Source organism: Cupressus sempervirens, chromosome 7 (assembly GCF_028749045.1).
Source record: "Cupressus sempervirens isolate cs-2001-9-10 chromosome 7, ASM2874904v1, whole genome shotgun sequence".
NCBI classification, from domain to species: domain Eukaryota; kingdom Viridiplantae; phylum Streptophyta; class Pinopsida; order Cupressales; family Cupressaceae; genus Cupressus; species Cupressus sempervirens.
The window spans coordinates 874,298,864-874,320,687 of NC_143124.1; the positions used below are offsets into that span (position 1 = coordinate 874,298,864).

A 21,824-nucleotide genomic window follows, 5' to 3' on the forward strand; every position below is an offset into this window, starting at 1 on the left:
ATCTATTCTTTGCTTAGCATCTATAGTGACTCAACATATATACTTTTCTTGGTACTTGAACTTCACTTGGCACCTAAAGTTCACTCGACACCTATTGAATTCTCTAACTTGGCACACACTATAGCTCAAATTTTATATTATACTTAACATCATCTTGAGAAATGGTTAAGTGTGTTGACACTCAATTGTCAAAACCAATCTGAGACCAACAATCTCCCCCTTTGACATGAGTGGCAAAAACACTTAACTAAACATTATGTATCTAATCTCTATGAGTATACTACATATTCTATTTGGCATATGTACAAGACTTTGAAAAACTTGTACAAAATTCTATATACCTCAAAATCTTGTAACTCCCCCCAAGTTGATGTGCCATTACCATTCTTGTAACCAAAATTCTTGTGTTTAATATGTCTCATGTTGATATATCTAATACTCTTTGCCTTTTCTACCTTTGTTTTTGTATGTGTGTACCCTATTTCTACTTCCTATACTATGTATCTATTACCCTTTCACATCCTTTTTGGCTTTATTCTCTTATTATTTCCTCAAAATGTAAATTTGAATATCTCCCCCTTTGGATATTCTTTATTGCTTCCATCAAAGAATGTATTATGTAGCCATTCTTATTCACATCTCCCCCAAAACATTATATCCCCCCATTCTTATTAGATGTAAAAAAAATTTATCTCTCCCTTTTTGACACTTATGTCAAAGGGTCCTAAGAATGAATAGAATAATTCACCAAAAATGTTTTATTTGCCTCCATAATCATCTTGAGAGAAGAATCCCAATTATCTAAAGTAATCTCCAATGACTTGTGCTATATGGTTGTCTCTACTACAAGATGTACAAGACTTTCTAAAGTAGAAAGGTTAGGATCTTTCTTTATAACATTTTTCACATAGGCCATTTTTTTATGGAGTACTCCTAAATGTGGGGTAATGGAAGATTGAATTTGTATCAATTTGACCTTAATATTGGCCTCTTCTGCTATCCATACAGTTAACGCCTTCTATGTGTGAAGTGTAGTTGCAAAATGCTTCTCACTCTGAGCTAGTTCTTTAGGTAGCTGTGTGCTAGAAATCTTGAGATTTCGTTCCAAGCTCAGTATCCTTTGGCTAGTTCCCTGTGTGAAATATGATGAATCACACAACTTGGAGTGCAATGCAAATACATTCCCAAGTACTATTTGTAGACACCTAAAATCCTTTAGAAAATAAAGTATTTTTATTTTTTGAAAAAGTCTCGGATGACATCATCATTAATTAATTAATTTTTATGCCATTAAATCGCTTTATCTTAATTAAAAATATTTAATTAAGGAATCCCTACCAAAAATGTTTAAATCTTATTTAAACATTATTTCCTTATTTATTAATTATTTAATTAATAAATTGACCAAAAATCCCAAAATAAATAATTAATTTATTTTTTGCCCAAAACTTGGCCGATTTCCTTAAGACCACTAAACTCTTCCAAAATCTTCTAATCCTTCTTTAATTTCGATTAAAGGCTAATCCCATCATTTCCTACCCCTAATCCCAAGTCAAAATATTTAATTAAGATTAAATATTAATTCTCATGTTTATTAAAAATATTTTAATAAATATCTCCTCAACCCAAACCCTTGAAATAAATAAAACTTTATTTATTTCCTAAAAACCTTATTTATCCTCATCTTAGGAAGTTCTAGACTCTTCTAGAAAGTCTTCATCCTCATCCAAAGCCTAGACTCTTCCAGAAGATGTCAATCCTTATCTTTGACCCTAATCCTAATCCCCCCCCTAACCTTGTCACATTCCCTAAACATGGGTTAAGACTTGCTAACCCAAGCCAAAGCCAACAAATATATCCTCCTTCATGCACCCTCATTAAATGCCATCCACTTGCCCATCTCTAACATCCCTAATCTAATCTTAACCCAAGCCTAATCCAAGCCTTAATCATTTGCACATTCCTAAGTCAAGCTTAAGACTTTCTTATTCCAACCCAAGTCAAAATATCTCAACTCTCTCACAAATATCCCAACCATAAAACTTTATGAAGCCCACAAAGCCATAAATAACTCTTACAAGCCCATTCATTGCTCTTACAAGCCATTATGAGGGGTTTTATGAGCTTTGAGCCTCCTTTGTTGACCCCTCAACCCCTCTTGCTCTAACCAATGACTCTGTGACATGTGTCACTCCCTGATTGGTTGTAAGGAAACACAATCAATGTGCTCTCCTCTCATTCAATCTAAACCTTCCATAAGCTTTTTCCCATCCTTGCATCCTAGCCCTTGATCCCTCAAGCTCTTTGCCTATTTAAGGAATCCTCTCCCAAGCCATTTTAACACAATTTAGAAAGTAAAGCCATAATGCCATTTTGAGAAGCCATTTTTACATCAAATCCATTCACCAAAATCCATCAAAAATTCTCCATTGAAGCCCATTTGAGCATACATACATAATCAAGCCATCTTAGCTATTAGACACACCTATACATCAAGTGATCATCTTCATTGAGAGAGCCTATCCACGGCTCATATTCTCATTTGAGGACTTCACTTTGTCTCTCATGAAGTTATGTTAAATTAGTATGCAAATGCTTTTTGATTGTTTTAATTTGGTGTTTCTAACATACTAAAGTAGCATATACACTATTTTTTCCTTTTCAATCTTCTTAGCTAATTCAACTTGTGAAAGTGCTATTTCATTTGATATCTTCTCATTCACTTTCATCTAAAACTTCTTTTCTAATCATTCTAATAATTTAACATTAGTTTCAAGATCTTCATTCTGTACCTGGTCCATAATGTTGGCCAATTGCTCCATGATGGGCTGGGTTTCATCAGGTACTTGCAAGCTAAAAGCATCAAGAAATATATCTTTAATTTTCACTAGTGTTTACTTCTACCTATACTCATTTTTGAGTATCTCTTGTCTCTTCCTTCTCTTTAGTGCCTCTTGCACTTCATTTATTTGTGCTAAATTCATAGTCCTTGAGTCATAATTGGGTATTACTATTTCTTCATCAAGTGCAGGGTCTCCATAGTGAAGCACCCTTGCAATCTTGGTGGAGCTCGAGCTTGGTGCTAAAATTTGCAATTGTACTGCATTAGTGCTTAGCTTCTTTGTAGGAGTCCCCAAGGTAGGCAAGTTTGCTAATGTTTGTATTGCCTCCTGCTCCTTTTCTTTAGGGGTTCTCTCCTCTTCTTTCTCCTCTTCTCTACTACCTTGATCAATAATGATAATTTGAGGAGGTGCACCTTGGCTTTGTGTAGTAGGAACATCTTGCCCTATTTGTTCCTTTTCTAGCTCCTCAACAATTGTTGTGACTGTAATTGTATTATCAACCATAGCAATTTTATCCTATTCTTCTTGCTCTTTGAGTTGATCTATCATAGCTGTGGGAGGTTGTGTAGGTGGCTCTTGAGCATTTTCCTTCTCCCTTGTTATCTCTGCTACAACCTTATGCAATTCATCAAAACTCACCAAAACTGGATTTGTGCAAAGTTGTACTTGCAATGTAGATTGGTTAAGGATCTTTTTGAGATCCTCTACAATTATAGGATTGATGTTTTGACCTAAGGTGTTAGGAACATCCTTTACAATTACTATTTTTGTAGTTTTTGTATGTGGAGGACTTGGTGTGGCAATTGGGTGTCTTGGACACTCTATTCTTCCTACTGTTCGTCAGCTATTGCCTCTTCACCATTTGTCTTCTCTACTATTTTTTCTTCTTTTTCTTTCTCTACCTCTTCATCTTTATCATTTTCTTCTTCTTCTTCATTATTCCTTCCTTTAAATGGGTCTTCTTGCCCTTCCTTTACTATTTTCAAGCCATAAATTAACTTCCACATTTATGTGGATTTCTGCACAACATCCTCAATTTGGTTTTGTAGTATATTAAATGCTCTATATTTGGGTGCAAATTTTCTCCCATGCTTTTTGCTAGCCTTTGTAATTTGGATCAACAAATCCTTCATGTTTTTCAATGTAAACCTCCTCTTCTAGTATATCATTCAAAACTATTGACTTAACATCCATTTGATAAACTTTGAATCCTTTATAAGCATAATAAGCAAGTAGAGTTCTTACTCCTTCCAATCTTGCAATAGGGGAAAATGTCTCTGCATAATCAATTCCCTCTTCTTGTGCATAATCTTTGTAGAATAATATTGCCTTATTCCTTGTTACTTCACCATTCTCATCTAATTTGTTTATGTATACCCACTTTGTTCTAACAACATTCTTGTTCTCTGGTCTTAGTAATAGTGTCCAGGTTTTGTTCTTCTTAATCTGATCAATTTCTTCATTCATGGCTCTAATCCAAATGTCATTATCTAGTGCATCCTTCATTGATTTAGATTCATGTATGCTTATCAAACATGTTTCATTTCTTAATCTATTCCTTGTCATTGGTCTATCCTCTTTTTTCTCCAATGATTTGTTCAATGAGTTGATGTCTTCTGACATATTTTGATAATCTTGGCTCTATTCTACTTTCTTCAACAATAGGTCATTCATGAAGTTCAATCTCAGGTTCACTATGTACTTCTCTTTTAGGTAACTTGATATTCCTTTCCTATAAACTAATTTTAGCATCAGAATGTACCTAGGCTTGTGACTGTAACTCGGCTCTTGAATGCAACTCGACATCCACTGTATGTGACTCAACAATCATTGATTCTTATTAATTAGCAACTTGGTTCATAGTACCATCAACATTAGTAGACATGCCTTCATAGTAATACATAAATGTTTTTAAATTCTTAGGTTCCTTCTTTTGTTCATCTTCATATATTTTTGTATATTCATCAATTTTTACATTTGCACTTTTCACAACTTTGTTAGTGTTGTATTATTTAAACACTTATAAGATTTACTTCTTGTGGAATATCCTAGCAATATGCCTTCTTCAATTTTGCATCAAGCTTTCCATTTTTTTTGTCCTTTAGAATGTAATACTTTCTTCGAAATAATTTAAAATATTTGACATTGGGTGAGTATCCATTCCATAATTCAAAAGGTGTGAAATTTGTACCTTTCTTAACTTGTACTCAATTCAAGGTATAGATAGTTGTATTGACAACTTCTCTCTAGTATTTGAAAGCAACATTCTTTAGTGTTCTAGCACAATCCATCACTAATCTATTTCTCCTTTAAGCTAACCCATTTTTTGGAGGGGTTTTTAGTGCAAATGTTTGTCTTTTGATTCCTCTATCATTGCAAAAATTGCTGAATTCATTTGACGTGAACTCCATGCCTTCATTAGATCTCATACGTTTTAAGATTTTACTAGTTTCCTTTTCAATTTTTTCTAGGTGCCACTTGAACATTTGAAAAGCATCAATTTTTTCTCTCAAAAACATCAATTTCATCATTCTAGAGTAAACATCAAAAAATAGAATAAAATACTTTTCATCTTTATAGCTTTGTACATCAATTGGTTCACATAGATTAGTATGAACTAATTCCAACATTTCTTTTGAAGTATGAGTCTTACTCTTAAACCTAGACTTTTTCATCTTGCTTAATTGACATTGTTTGCAAATCACATTATCAGGTTTCTTCAATTTTGGAAAACCTCTAATTCTTTTCATCTTATTGATACTAACCAAGTTGTCAAAATTTACATGACATAATCTTTAGTAACATAGCCACACATCATAAAATTTTACAACAAGATAGGTCACTTTAGTCATGTCAAGATAAAATAGATTACCTCTTGTTTGATCACCACTTCCAATGAGACCTCTATCAACATCATAGATCTTAGCCTTCTTGTGTTCAAATTGAACCTTGCATCCTAAAGTATTCAATTGTGACACACTCAAGAGATTATAGTTAAGTCCTTCCACATAGTAAGCATTGTCACACATGATCTTGTTTGTCAATCTTATTGATCTTTTACCTTTCACTAGATAGGGTGCGTCATTACCAAATCTAATGCTATTTACATTATAGTGCTCAAGAGTTATGAACTTACTCTTGTCACTAGTCATGTGATGAGAACATCCACTATTAATGACCCATCTACCACTTTTGGTTACATAAGATACCAATGTAGTTACCTCATCTTCATTTGAATAATCTTTCATAGCAACATAGACAACTTCATCATGATCATCTAATTCATCATTAGATTCTTCTTCAACAATGTAGCAATTTTTCTTTCCCTTTATAGCCTTTGTTACTCTCATCTTTTTTGCTTATGTATTTGTCTTCATTTTTATCATTTTTCTTCTCAGGACATCTTGTTGCAATATGACCAACTTCATTACAATTAAAACGTATGATGGGTAACTTACCTTTGTATAATTTTCCTTTGTCTTTGTGAAATCTCCTAGCCAACACTACTTCAAGTTCTTCTAGATCTTCATCATCTATTTCATTGTCACTAGCAACATGCTTGACCTTTTTCTTTCTCTTATATTTAGGTTCTGTGAGTGTCAGTTTAGCTTTCAAAGAAGAATCCATATTCTTAGATTTTAACTTTATCAAAATTTGAAAGTTCAAAAGCAATGAGTCAACCAACCAGTTCTTCAAGGGTCAAGTCACTACCAGGAGTGCACCTCAGTTCTTGCATAGCAGAGACTCTAATAACATCGATAGGCATTAGGGTTCTTAATACTTTTTTGATCACAATTTCATCTTCAACCTTTCCATTAGATCATCTAATTACATTTACAACATCTTTGATTCTTCCACAATACTGAACTATAGTTTCACCTTCTTGCATTTTCATATCATCAAATTTTCCTCTTAGACTTTCTACCTTGGGTCTTAGCACATTCTTGTCTCCTCCATAGATTTTCTATAGAGCATCCCACATTTCTTTATCATTAACACATTCATTGATGTCATCAAACTTTGAATAGCTTAAGGCAGATCCAATCTCCAACATTGCCTGATTATTTCTTTCTTCTATTTTAGTTGTTATGCAGTAAGGGCTCCAACAACTTCAACATATTTAGTGGTCACAAGTGACTGTGCAAAATCTCCAAGTCCTCCTAGATGCAGCTTCATCAAACTATTCCATGCAAGAAAGTTTTCCTTGTTTAACTTTGAACCTCCTTTCTGTACATCTTGATCTTTAGCTTCAAGTGCCTTAAAAAATTTTCCTATAAAAGCACCAAGCACTTTGATACCAATTGCTAGAATTCAGTTATCCAAGGTCCAAATGTATACATAAATTTTCACTACTCAATAAATGCATGTGCATTGATTATATCATTCAATATCTCAAACATTTGTATGTTACTATACTACGTCAAATGAATTTTATAAAAATGTAAACATGAAATACCACAAATTCAATCACACAATTTGACACAAGGATTTAATGTGGAAACACAATTTGGTAAAAACTACTAGTAACATGCTACCAATTTTCACTCTTCTAAAGTGAGCTCTATGAGGAGCCAACCGTGTTGAATCTTACAATGCACACTATTAAATGTGACCTTGATTAAAGAATTTCAATCACCCTATTAAAAGTGAGCCCTATTAGAAGACTTTAGAAAATTCTATTAGAATGTCACCTGGTTAAAGGATTTACTCATGACCGTTAGGTCAACCTTAATCTAAAGGATTTATCCAGACTGATACAATTTCTAGAAAGTGATAGTAGGACTTGATCTAATAAAAAAATAACTCACTTGCAAATTTTAGATCACTCATTCAACTCTCCATTTTTCTTGGCATTCATTCCCCTTTGTCTCTGATTTCTTGTTCACCCTTAAGAATTCACCTTCTTAAGCCTTCTTGCTTAATATGCCAAATGCAGATTCATTCCTTCAGCCACCATATGAAGTAACACTTCCAGACTCGTTCTCTTTTCTGCTCACACTTTTCTTCTAGCTTTGTATCTCCTTAAATAGAAAATTTTGATGTTTTTCTACTTCATCACAATTGTCCATCTTAGGGTTAGGTTAGATTCATTGAATCCTCCTTTATTTCCATTATGTTCCCTCTAGAAAATTCTCTTACAATCCTCTCCAAATTTGACTTCAAATAATAAATCTTGAATTCTATGCCACCAAATCATCAAGAATATCTTCAATATGCTTCACATAATTCAAGAAATCAACTTTGTTGGCTCAAATTTGTCAAATCTTTGTTCAACTCTTTATGTTGTCACTTGACAATAACATGTTGTTTACTCAACAATAACTAACTTCTGATGCTCAGTCAACACTAAGTTGCTCGGCATGAACTAAGTCTTGCTCAGTCAATATTGCCATCTCTGATGCTTGGCACAAAGTGAATTTCTTGACACTCAACACATACTAAACTTTGCTCGGCTTGGTCATAACCATCTTTTCGCTTAGCCTAAACTAAGTTATTTGCTTGCACTATTTGCTTAGTCAAGCTTGGTAGACACATTCTTTTTGCTTAGTCTTCTTCTTTTCTTTTCTTAAATATCCTTTCTTTGTAGCCTTAAGTAGATAAACAATACACTATATCATCAAAGTCTTACTTGGTCTTAGTGCTCCTTTTATACACCATATAACTCAATCTTTCTCAAGGTACTCTTGTTATCCTTTATTTTCAAATCCTCTTCATCAAACAATTAAATAATAGCATTTTGACCAAAGTTAGCAATTGTCTTACCAAAAAGTAGTAGATTTGATATTAGTGACAAAATAATGATTGTTCCCATGATAGGTTTCAATAATCTCCCTCATTTCTATACTTCAACAATTTTCTTTTTCAACAAGATAGGTACTAGGGGGAGGGGGTGAATCAAAACACTAATCAATTCATTCACGTATGAAAATTTCAACCATAAACTTGATTTGATATTTATTAATTTTAACTTTAACTTGCAAAATATTGACCAATTTACCTATTTATTGCAATGCAAAGCAATAAAGTAAATAACCATAAAAATCATGCATGCACACATAGTTCCATGATTTTTGGTCTCACAAAAACCCTTGGTTAGAGGAAAATATCATGGTGGGGATGAGACCCACAATTCTTCACTATAGTAGAAAAGTATTGCCCTATCAAGAGCTACAATTGTCACCTTCTAAGTGACCCACACTGCTAAAAGTGACTAATACATCATTAAATGTATCTAAAAATCCTATTAAAGACTACCTTGTTAAGGATTTCATCCCACTATTACTATATTCACCATGTTAAAGGATTTACATTCAAGTCAAGTTAAGACTTACATCAATCCTACTAAGAACTACCTTGTTGAAGGATTTTACAAACACTTGTTGAAATTGTTAGGAAAACAACAAGATAAATGTGACATATAATTGCTTTCACAAAAGTTGTTCGGATCCTTTATGTTAAGACTCTAATTATACTATCCATCTATAGATTCTTTATGATATGATCTATGTTTGCTCTTCAGTTCTACATCAATTATCCATTCATTAACTATCCTCTCATCAGTTGTTCTTCATGTTGCTTGTCTCCATTTAATCGAGCTTCTTACCTTCACTTGGGAAACCTAACTAGGGTTTTGAAATATTGCTTATCTTCCTTATGGATCCATCTCATTCTTAAAGTTTTCAAAATCTTCAATTGTGTAAGCTATATATCTAAGACTTTTTTTCATTATTTCATTTTTATTAATCAAAACTTTCCTTCAAACCTTCATCAAATATATTTATAAAACCCTATAAACTATTTCATTTGGATCTTTGATCTATGTAGATCATTTACCTTTTCATCTAGATTCATTGAATATTACTACATCATGATTTCATATATCCATCTAATAAAAACTTCTCATGTTTTACATGTTCTATTGATTGACCGATTGGTCAATTCACCTATCCACTTTTTTGTTCATTACTAGTAAGCTCTAGTTCAATGATAGAAATACATACTTACTTTGTACTAATATGTCTTCACTGTCATGTGTAATGATAACACTTTAGTTCATTGATTAACTTCTCCTTTATCGATTTGACATGTTTGTCGATAATGCATAGTTTATCTATTTACTTCATCTCATTGATAAGGTGTATTAGTTTATTTATCGCCTCTACCTATTTACCTATTTGTATAACTCCAGAACAATGATTGTACCTTTATAATGTTTTTCTAAAAATGACAACTATAACATCAAAATCAAAATCAATAGCTGTACTACGATTTTCCAATCAACATATAATAGCTTAAGTTATGCTAGCTTAGGATTGTGTTCATAGATGAGAATAGATATCATATCTATGTTTGTTGGAGTTTATATGAAGTTTTGGATGAGTCATAGCTCATTTGGTGAAGACTAATAGTAGACCAATGTATAAGAAAATAATAAAAGAGAAAATTGGTATCATATTGGTCAAGTATCTTTTAGTAAGGTTGAATAACGTTAGTGGGATTAGTTCATGTTAGAAGACATGTTCATGATTTTGAGTTCATGATAGTAAGGCTTAGAGATCCTTCTGGAAAAGTTTCTGATGTGAAACATGTGATATATTTGATTGGCAGTTGATTGTGTTGAGGAAGCATATTGATCTTCATTATAAAATATATTAAGTGTATTGTAATGTATAGGAACCTTAATATAAATATTGTAGCCATGTTTAAAAAGGTGTGCATGCCTTAGTGAGGTCCTATGTAATTAAATATATAATAGGGAAGCTTTATCAAGATGAACTAATTAGTCATTTGGAAATGGTATAAAGGAAAGTTTTTTCCTTGGTTGGAAAGATACTATGTATCAAGTATGTAATGTATGTGGTTAGAAGATGTGAGTTTGAATGTTGGATGATTAGAGAAAATTAGAGATTGGTTTGGTTGATGGTATTGGGCTTCAAAGGAACTATTTTGGAAAGTAAGTTGCAGATCACTAAGTTCAATATTTTGGATATGCTATCTTAAAGTTTAATCTTTACAATTGTTGGGACAATTTAGATAGTGGGCCTACTTATTTCCCTATTAACCTTTAACATGGTTACAACCTTCTAACAAGGGTCCAAGCTCTCCTAATAAGGATCTATCCTCTAAAAATGATGGGTGTAATGATTGCATTGTAATTGGCTCCTAACAGGGTCTCATCCTTTCACAAAGAACTTGTATACTAGTACACTATCTTGTGGATGCCATCCCCATTAGGGTTTTCCATTTGATCAAGGGGTTCTCTAGTCAACAAACTACTCTATTACGGTTATGGTTTTCTCTTCTTATACATAATTATTTTAATTGTTGGAGTTGGAATTAATAAGTTTGTATTTAAATTTAATCGCTCACAACTAATTCACCCCTCCCTCTCAATTGTGTGTGGACTTTACTTCTTAGCAGAAGTAATATTTTGTGATTCTTTGTGCTACATTGGAGATAGTGTAGTGTTTTTGTAGTTGAATATTTCGGTCCTATCTAAGTCCTAAATGACCTAATATGAATCACATTTGTGATTGAGAATATTTTTTATATCTTTTATTATGCTACATTGACTATTACACCTAGTGGATCTTTATTCTTTGTTATTAGTATAAATAAGAGATCATTTTGTAATTGTGAGTGTATGAGAGATGTGGTTGTGTGCAAGTATGTGAGGATGATATAAGAAAAGAAAATTTTTATTTATTAGGATAGTGTAGACATAGACGATGTTACTGTCAGTTTAGTTATAATGGATTGTTTTTCCATCTTAATGTAATTATAATAAGATCAATGAACCTGACTGAGAGCTAGATTGAGATTTTAATGTGAGTAGTGTGCTTTAGGTAGTGAGATTTATCAATTTATGAAGGATTAGATGAGAACAAATGCATAGATCCAATAGAACACCTGCATGCAAGAACTTGTCATAGAGAAGAAAAAGACATGAGAAGACAAGGGTTTGGCTCTGAAAATATGCAAAAATATATTATCAAACTAAAAGAATAAATGAAAATACAATAGATCAATCCTAATAAAGGAAACTATAAAACCCTAAAAGGTAAATGAAATTTACTAATTAATATTTAATTATTAAATGGAAATGCATGTAAATAAGTGAAATCTTAAGTAGGGAGTAAAGGAAATTTAATAAATGAAATGAAATGAATCCTTTACCATATATATATATATCAGAAGAGCAAGGTTATGTAACTCCTAATAATCATGGTACTTGCAAGAAACAATGATAACTATACTATTTATAGAATGAAACAACTAATGAATTGACATTCTTCATTCAATCCAATAATTGGTATCATGCATTCGATAGGTCTTAGTATCAGGATGAGCACAAAGCCTTTGAAATATTACTATAGGAAATCATACAGCCCTCATTACAACAATTCCCCCTAAAGAAAACAACAAGAAAAATAAATATATTCCCTCTTTAATAGTAAAATAATAAAACTTTGAAGCTATTGTTAGCCAAAAGAAAAGAGAACAACAATAGTTACATACAAATTTCCAGTTTTATAGTTTGGAAAGGAATCCAAGGAATGATTGCAAGGAAGTTATGGCACTAAGAAACACAACATGAACTAAACATGCATGAAATATGCACTGACCCTACTGCCCAATTGCTGAAATAATTACAAGAAGAGTTAAGTTTTTTTGGCATTTCACAAGGTAATTCAAAGATTTCAAAAATAAAATGGAACTAGATTATGCTTTGTAGCTATAACTATTGAACTCCACTCCAACAATGTAGTAGCTTCACCCAAGCTATATGGAAAATCTTCACACATCGTTCAAGAGCTTTTCCCACAATGATTGTTCAGTTTCCAAGCTTTTTCCAAACTTTAGAACAATGGAAGAAAATTCTAGATTTGTCTGAACCTCCTTACCAATTTAGAACATTTTTTTTTCTTTTTTTATATTCCTATTATTATTAATATTTCTTTCTCCTGTAAAACTTCTCTACACATGTTTCTTATTTTACCTTAACTGTCTTTATTTATTTATTTATTCTATATAACTTCAATATCCACTAGTGTCATAATTAAGATAAAAACGTTCAATAACATTGTCTTCTCTAATCAATTTCAAATAATATTTTTACTTCTAATAAATTCCATGAACATGATACCAATAAATAGAGATTATTATGTCTTCATGTTGGTATATTCAATCCATTTTTTTCCTAACAACCTAACGTAGTAGATTATTCATAAAATTGTGTTTTAACTAAATAAACAAATCCCTTTGAGACAAGGTTAGATTAACTTTGAAGTAATAGTTACTCACACTTTAATTTCAAGATTAAGGTTAGAAACAAAATTGTACATTTAGGAATTCATTATATGTACTAAGGGTTAGTTTGGCTGCACGAATAGGAATAGGGGGAATATGAATAGTTATTATGGAATAGTTTTTCTAGAATAGAAAATAGGAATATGTATTCCTATTCTTTGTTTGGTTAGACAAAATTGAAATTGGAGTTTAATACTAGATGAACAATGTCGATAGAGCAATCTTAAACCATTTGATCACATTTTGAGATATTTTCACGGGTTTCATTGTGTGCAAGTCCAAGAGTATCCATGAAGGGAAAAAGGAAGAGGATGTTCAAATTCCTCATGATTTTCCTTGTCAGTGAGGTCATAAAATGCTTCATATCCATACACGAACTTGAGGTTTTAGCATGCGATCTTAGTATTCAAAATCTATGTCTCTAATCCAATAATGATTTGTAGAAGAGCAATGACACTTTTCAAAATTGGTCACTTTCCATGACTGTGGGGCTCTTGGTGGCTGTGCTCATGGCCATGGACTTGAAATTTTCATCAAATATGAAAAAGTAAAATTGGAATAAGAATAGGAATATATATTTCAATTCCACCTATTTAGGTGGAATTGCAAATGTTCGTTTTTGGGCCAAAATGGGAATACGTATTCCTATTCTCAATTCCAATTTGGTGCACCCAATCAAAGGATTAGAAATTTTAAGAATTAACATATGCCTATTCTAGTCTAATTCTCGTTTCCAAAAGGACCCTAAGTAGTGTGTGCATAGGTCAAGTGATCCAAATCCAACACTACTAAGGAGCTAGTCTCCTTTGCCTCAGCTTTACTCTCACCATCGACCATGCACAAAATCAAACACTCGACAATACATCACCGTGTCAATATTAATGTATGTAATACTATAAATTATCAAAATCACATCACACGTGCTTTTAAATAAGCATCAGATATGTATGTAACATAATCATAATCATCATAATATGTCATCATAATAATCATCCTAAAGTGCAGCGTATAATCACATCATCATGTTTGTCGACCATATCATCATAATGAAACCTTAGAAAGCTATAACAAATGATTATATGTAAGTTTGAATTGTGTAGCAAATATCAACTAAAAACATATTGACATAACTCGAGTCGCTGATGCTTAAGTCAAGGTAGAAACACCATAGATCAAGTCGTGACAAAACCAACCACCATTTATCTGCTGTGTCTTTAGATGTCATTACAAAGGAGCAGTTCAAGTAAGAAGAGAAGCGGGTGCTTATAAACATTTATTCATTATTGCCACTTCTAAGCAACATTACAATTTTACACTGCAGGTTTCAGATCCTTGTAAAACCCGATTGTGCTTACGGAAATATCTTTTTCTTTTCTGTTAAAGATTTCGGGTTCCTTCAAAACCTGTTTTACCCTAATGTAAAACATTACAATTTACAATTGCCCACCTTCGTAAGTCTGCCCAAACTGCCAGCTGGAAGGGGCTACGTTATACGAAACCGTCGTCTTTCCATCGCTGGTGGTCACCTTGAATGACAACGCCTGCCCATTCAGATAAGAGTTGCTCTGCCAATTCTGACCCCAGTTGCGTGACATGGCCTGCCACCCTGTCCTCGACCCCTTTATGGCGACAGCGTGGACGTCCCCTGCTCCTGCCACGTTGGATACCAGCACCAGATTGAAATACGAGTGCCCGTTAACGGTGAAACGAACTCCGCCCTTTCTAAGGCAGGGAATTCTTCTGAAGATGACTGGGACGATGCCGCTGCTGTACTTGGCGATTTGCTGGAATGCGGGCTGTGCCATGTCGAAGTGCTGGGCAGGCGGGCTGCACCATCCGTTGGGCGGGCAGAAGTTGGTGGCGGTCACGGTCACCATCCCGGGCAGGCACCATTGTGGGTCGTTGCTGCATTTGATTTGGTAACAGGCGCCGCAGGTCAGCCCGTCGTTGAATAACGTTGTGCTTAGGGCAGCCGTGTTTGTTCCATACCCTGTGCTGTACAGGTTGCCGTATCCACATGCCCCCCCTGCAACATCCATATAACTTTGAAAGTTAAATGATTTTGACAATTATTGCTCTCAATGGGTCATTAAAACAATCTTTCTCCTCTTTTTAAATTAATAAGATAAATACTTTTTGATTCACCTAGTCTCAACATTGAACCACAATACTGCAATTTAACTATAATCTTATGTCATTGGAGGAACTTGAGATAACAATAACCACAATACATTATTTTAACCATCATATTATGTCATCGGAGGATCTTTTCTACAACATGAGCACTCATCATAAATGTAAATCACAATTTAACCATCCTACTATTTGATTAGTTCATCTATCATATACACTCAACAATGAAATCTTAGTAGAGGTTTGAATTTTGGGGGTAAGACCTACAACATTGCAATTAACCATCATACCATCATAGTATGTCATTGGAGGACCTCTTCTATGACACAAACACTCGCTATTGCAATTTAGTAGAGATTTGAACCTTGATGACAATTTAATCATCACACCATGTTGTAGATTAGCTCATCTTTAATATAAACACTCTACAATGACATCTTAGTAGAGGTTTCAACATTGGTAGTAAAACCCATGATATCACAATTTAACTATCACACTATGTGGTGGAGTAACTCATCTGAAACATGAACACGGAACAATAGCACCTACATAGAGGTTTCAAACTTGGTACTAAGAAACATGATATCACAATTTAACTATCACACTATGTAGTGGAATAACTCAACTTCAACACAAACACTCAACAATGATACCTAAGCAAAGCTTTGATCTTAGTGGTAAGAACGACAACATCATAATTTAATTGTCATACTATACCATTACAATCTTGAAACATAAATTCTAAAAAAATATTTAATTGCTTTCTTATCTAGTAGATAAAATCTATTAGAATTATTGCATAATATATATTTTTGACTTTGTTAAGAGTTATGAATCCATGAACTCACATATGGAAATATTGTTTCTAGAATGAACACTTGAATAATAACACCTTATGAATCTTGATGAAAAGAATCATAACATTACAATTTATCCATCATACTATATTACTGAAGGATGTCATTTAGAACATCAATACTCAACAATAACATCTTGTTATAGATTTGAAATCACAACACTACAATTTTTTTAATCACAAAATACCTTTACAACAAAACAAAACATTATTTATACACATGAACCAAACATATATTTTTAATACGTATTGAGATGCTTTCTGATCTGCTAGATAAAACATACCCATAGTGCCAGAAGCATCACTTCCGCCATAGAAGGTTGCATGGGCTGATTGCCAGCCACCATATTGTGCACAAACAATTCGAGAAAACAACCAGACAAAGCTCAGCAATGCAAAAACCTTCATTCTCTCTACGATTGCCATTGATTTCTGACGATTCACATTAACCAAAGCAGCAGTCAGGATCACAAAATAATTTTTAAGAAAAACCCAATTGAGAACTCTATATGAAGAAACCAAACAGATTTTGTACTCACCTGAAAAACAATTTGGCTGACTTGAGTAACTGTATACCAAAACACCACAAGTACTTCAAAATTATGAAAACTGCAACATATTTTGACTCCTGCTAAGCCCATTCTTCCCCAAATATATATAGAAAATTTCAGATTCTAGTCGATGAATGAGGGAGTGAGAATACCACAAGTTTAGATAGACAGTGAGTTGAACATGGAATGTTTTGTCCAAACAAGCTTGAGCCCCATCCTTCACGTGTAGTGCAATAACAGAAGAATTCTTAATTAATTATACCCTCTCCACTGGGGTCATTGCACATGATGTAGCAACCCCAACTTTTAATGTAATTTAAAAAGAAATTGACCCCACTGTGTGAGTTCAAATTTGGCTCCATCTACATAAATTATATTACTCATTGCTCTTTTTCCATTAATTTCATTTTTTTCTTTAGTTATATTTTTCTCATCATCATGGATTGTTCTCTCTTTTTCACAAACATCTTGATAATAGATTATGCTGATCTGATCTGGAATGCAGACAAAGGAAAAATTTACATAGCCAAATTCAAGGATCACATAATCAAATTCAAAAGAATTATCATTAACTATAATTTTTTTATTTTCTTTATCAGCTGATCTAAATGCAGATACTTAAAGCTATTTTATCTGGTAGCATATAAATTACAAAGACCATATAGAACAGCATTTAGTTCAGTGCCTGCTGTTAGATGGAGAATTTATAGGGATGGGTCACAGGTGTTGGAAGGTTACATTGCAAATATACAGTCGGCCAGAACATTTGAAGCTGAGATGAATTGAAGCAGCTGTAATGATGGTGATAGAATTGGATTATGTCTTTGTAATGTTTCGAAAATTAATTGCTGAAGTAGGGTAGATATTGATTCCTCGTGCCTTTTAATATTGTCTTTGGTCCTTACAGTGCAAAATATCTCATAGCAATGGATCTCAATCATGTTCATTATTCGTTTCAAAAGAACCTTAAGGCCCTACACCGACCATTACCTTTCAACCAATTAAAATTAATAATAATTCATTTATTATTTTTGTGAAGTTAAGATTAAAAAAAAGTTCTTTTAGAAAAATATTAAAAAGTTTAGCATATTATTAGATTTTTAGTATTTAAGTATTTAATAATAATTATATTATTATTATTTTAATATTGTAATGTATTGGATCTTTTAATGTAATGTTATTGGTGACACACTTTCAATATCACGTGGGAGGAAACTCTAACAATTATGTTTTTGTTAGTGATAAGTTAAAAAGGTTAATTCTATGTTATTGCATCAATGTATTTTAACATTAATATTATTTGATTATAAATAAATTGAGATTGGTATAATGTGATAGATTGAAAGAAAAGTTAATTATGTAATTAGTATAGATATCTTATATATATTTATTAATAATGTCAAGAGATATCAATTTGGAACTATCTTTTTTAGTTATGTACTTCTTAGTTTGATTCAAATGGTATTTTTCTTACTAAATATCAACATTTCTACATATGAACGATTATCAAATTAAAGATAAAGCCAAGAAGTTTTTAACACATTCATGTCATTGCCATGCATCCTTTCTTACTTTAATTGTACAATGCCTCTCAAAATTCAAAATTTATAGTTAAGAAATGAAGAGTCAAAGAGACGATAGCATATTTTAGAATAGCAACAACAAACTAGTCTACAACTTGCACTCTACAAGTTTGGTGCCCTAGTTTTTCTGCACTATGATTCTCAAACCCTCATGGCCACTATTGGGGAGGACTCATCCTCCCCTCTTGCATCACCTAAGTCTGACCCCCCAAGCTCTACTCCTCAGAGCACAATCACACCTATTGGCGAGCTTGGCATTGTCATTGAGCCACTATCTTCACCCCCCCAAGCTGGCCTTATTGGTGGGCTTGGTGGTGTCTCTGAACTATTGCCTTCATTCCCCACAAGGCTAGCTAGAAAGATGCTCTAGTGGGGTCTCTCAAAATATGATTGAATTCCTATCCATAGATATTATATCTACAGAAGAGGAAATGCAATTTTTTCTCCTTGACTTCCTTGCTAATGAAACTATGAATGACTTGTAGCTTGCTTTGGTGGCAGGTTTTTTTTAGCTTCAAGCCTTCTACTAATATGATAAGGAAATGGGTCCCTACCTAGTAGAAGCTTAAAGACAACATTTTCAACCTCAAAAATACCAAGAGATATTTTCCTCTTCAATTCACTATCTTGGAGGACCTCCTTGCAATCCTCTCGAGCTCATGGATTTAAGGAAAGCACTTCCTTGCGCTTGCTAAATGTAAACTGGGGTTTGACCCTTCCATGGAGCTCAATCACATGGCCCTTGTGTGTGTTAGAATTCAAGGCCTCCTTTTTGAGTTCTATGATGATAATTTTTTCTACTTGATTGGAGACTCCTTTGGTAGTCACTTAGCTACAGACTTGGTTACCCTCTCCAAATCTCAGCTAGTGTTTGTGAGATTCTATGTTAACATTACCATCAATAAAATTTTGCCTAAATTTGTAGAACTATCTGTACACTAGAAATTTTTCACACTCTAAACCATTCTATCCAAATGATTCCATGAGTTCAAAATGCTTGGATGCCGGCTTAGAGCTCCCTATCCACGGAGTGCAAGAGAGTGTATTTCAAGTTCAAGGGCTCTCAGATGAGCCTTAGAGATACTCTTCTTGCTAGTAAACCATGCAATGAGAGGTTCCAAAGATAAGATGCAAGAATGCAAATGTCCCAAGGAGTTCCTCAAGGATGCAATGCAAATGAAAATTAAGTTAGAATGAGATGCAAAATGGAGCTATGTTAAAACATGTATGAGAGTGTTACAATCCAAATATTAAGCTATGTGAGATAGATTATTGCAAAATAGAAGCTAAATTAACATGCAACATGAATCTAAGCTAAAATGCTATGGTATGAGAGAATGTAGACAAGAAATAGAAGTTCTCCACAAAGCTCCAAAGAAACCTGTTAGAAAACCTGCAGCATAACAATATTCTAAATGAGGATGGATCCTTTGAGGGGGAAAGCTCTCTCCCTTTTAAAGATGTATGGATGGTGGAGATCAAGATGAAGATGGTGGATGATCAACGGTGGAATTTGAAAAGAGGAGTGATCCATGTGCACACACAAGTCAATCAATAGAATATAAGTTGACTTGTCATATAAGACAAAAGTCACAAAGCCTTTTCTTTTAATTGCAAAATAGAAAAAGGACTTTATGTGTGCACTTTAAGTGGGTTAGAAGAGTGGGGTCTTTTATTTAATTAAAAGGGGACATGTTCTTTTAATCAAATAATGAACATAGGATAGCATGGTCAAACTATAGGTTATAATCAAATAAATTGATTATTAGCAATTTGGTCTAGATAAATGATTGAATTAATTTAGCCAAAATGTTGAAAATGGGGCTAATAGTCTAGATGACCATTTTTAGGTGATTACATTTGCCCCTCTTTGACTAATGCGTGATCGATCTGGGAACACATTATGTCAAAGAAATAAAAAGCCAAGTAGGCGGTGATAGATATAGACATCTTATTCCAAAGAATGAAATGCAGAAATAGATAGCAAGTCCTAAATGCACAGCCTGATAGCAGTAGTACTGAACATTAGGAAGATGATGTTAGGATCCAAAAAGAATTTTAACACTTAGCAAAGTGAATAGATCGAGAGCAAGTGATCAAGTCAAACAAATGCTCCTAAGAAATAGATAGCTGTAACAATCAACAATAGAGTATTTCTGCCCCCTTGGGATCGAAATTGAAATGAGGCAAGGGGATGCAGAAACAAGCTAGATATGAGAAAATCAGAATATAGAAATGTTCAAGATTATAGATAGATGATTAGAACCCAAGAATGACTATAAAAAAATTGATATAATTCCCCAGTTTGACTAGAGTTGACCTTCAAGGATATATCATAAAAATTAGGTCGAAACGAGTAGAAAGGTGATTTTAGACATGAAACAGTGAATTGAAGTAGATATGAAGTATGGAAATGATGAAGACATGAAGATGCCCCAATGATGATTTAGAGATTCGACCTCAAAAGGTCAGCTAACTGCTCAGAAGAAAGTAGAATTTTAAAAGACAATTTTGACCATCAAGATGAACTCGAATTTAGATTTTGATCTCGAAAATGAATCTAGTACGTTGAATTATTTAAGAGGTCAAAACTTTATATAATGTGATGATAAGATAGAAAAAGAGATGAAGTGAAAGATTAAAAAGGTGAAAAGACATGAACAAGAAGAAAGTAAAGAAATATATGAAAGGAGTTAGCTGATATGTCCACAAAAAAGATGAAGAGAGAGCTCTCCCCATATGCAAGAATGCAAGACTAAGCTAGAAAATTAACCTAAAATGCAAGCTAATATGCAATGTGGTTTACCAGCAAGAAGCGCATAACATTTAGACTCTTAATTTCCTCATTGAGCATTTATTAGGGACATCATGAGATCATACAACCATCACTAGTATAACTATGAGGATATGAATATGATCGATATCAGATAGGTATGTGGAAATCCAATCTAAGCATCAGAGACATGTAAGTCAAGATAACTACGCGATTAGATTCCTGAAATTTAATTTAGCAAGATTATAACTATATCAAGGCATAAGCGTCAGGGTAACCCCCGAGTGCGGTCTTGCAAAACAATCAAGGATGATACATTTGTAAGTCAACGTGTTGAATAGGACCAGCATAAATGCTTACAACACTATAGACAAACAAAAGTATACCCACAAGCAGAAATCAAGAAAATATGTCCCATGCCCCCGGTCTTCTAGTCACTGACATCCTCGAAAGACTATTAGGGAGGGAACACATGGCAAAGAAATCATCATAGACAGCACACAAAGTAGATAAAGATCAGCATAGCTCAGTCATTTAAGTGTTAAAGTGCATGTGTGTAAGTTACTTGGCCATTTCTTCAAGACTTGATTCTCATAGTGAGAAATATCGAAACATCAGAGACTGTAGATAAACTATCTGAAAAGTGTTGAAAAACACTAGATGTCAAGGTGGGGGAAGTGTTGAGAAACACTATTTTGTGATTTTTCAAAGAAACCCTAATGCACAAGGAGACCTCAAATAGGCTAAGCAGTTGTGCCCCCAAGACGAGGACAA

The 21,824-nt window shown here is 33.4% G+C and overlaps 1 protein-coding gene across 1 annotated transcript; it reads right to left on the reverse strand.

Moving 5' to 3' along the window:
- Positions 1 to 14,363: 14,363 nt before the first annotated feature.
- On the reverse strand, positions 14,364 to 16,758 carry LOC149550241 (expansin-A8-like). Its single transcript, XM_089793333.1, has 3 exons — positions 16,683 to 16,758; positions 16,428 to 16,575; positions 14,364 to 15,180 (listed from the first exon to the last, which is right to left on the reverse strand). Exons 2-3 carry the CDS (start codon positions 16,567 to 16,569, stop codon positions 14,588 to 14,590), a joined length of 735 nt encoding a protein of 244 aa, XP_089649459.1. The 5' UTR covers positions 16,570 to 16,575; positions 16,683 to 16,758; the 3' UTR covers positions 14,364 to 14,587.
- Between the last annotated feature and the right edge of the window lie 5,066 nt (positions 16,759 to 21,824).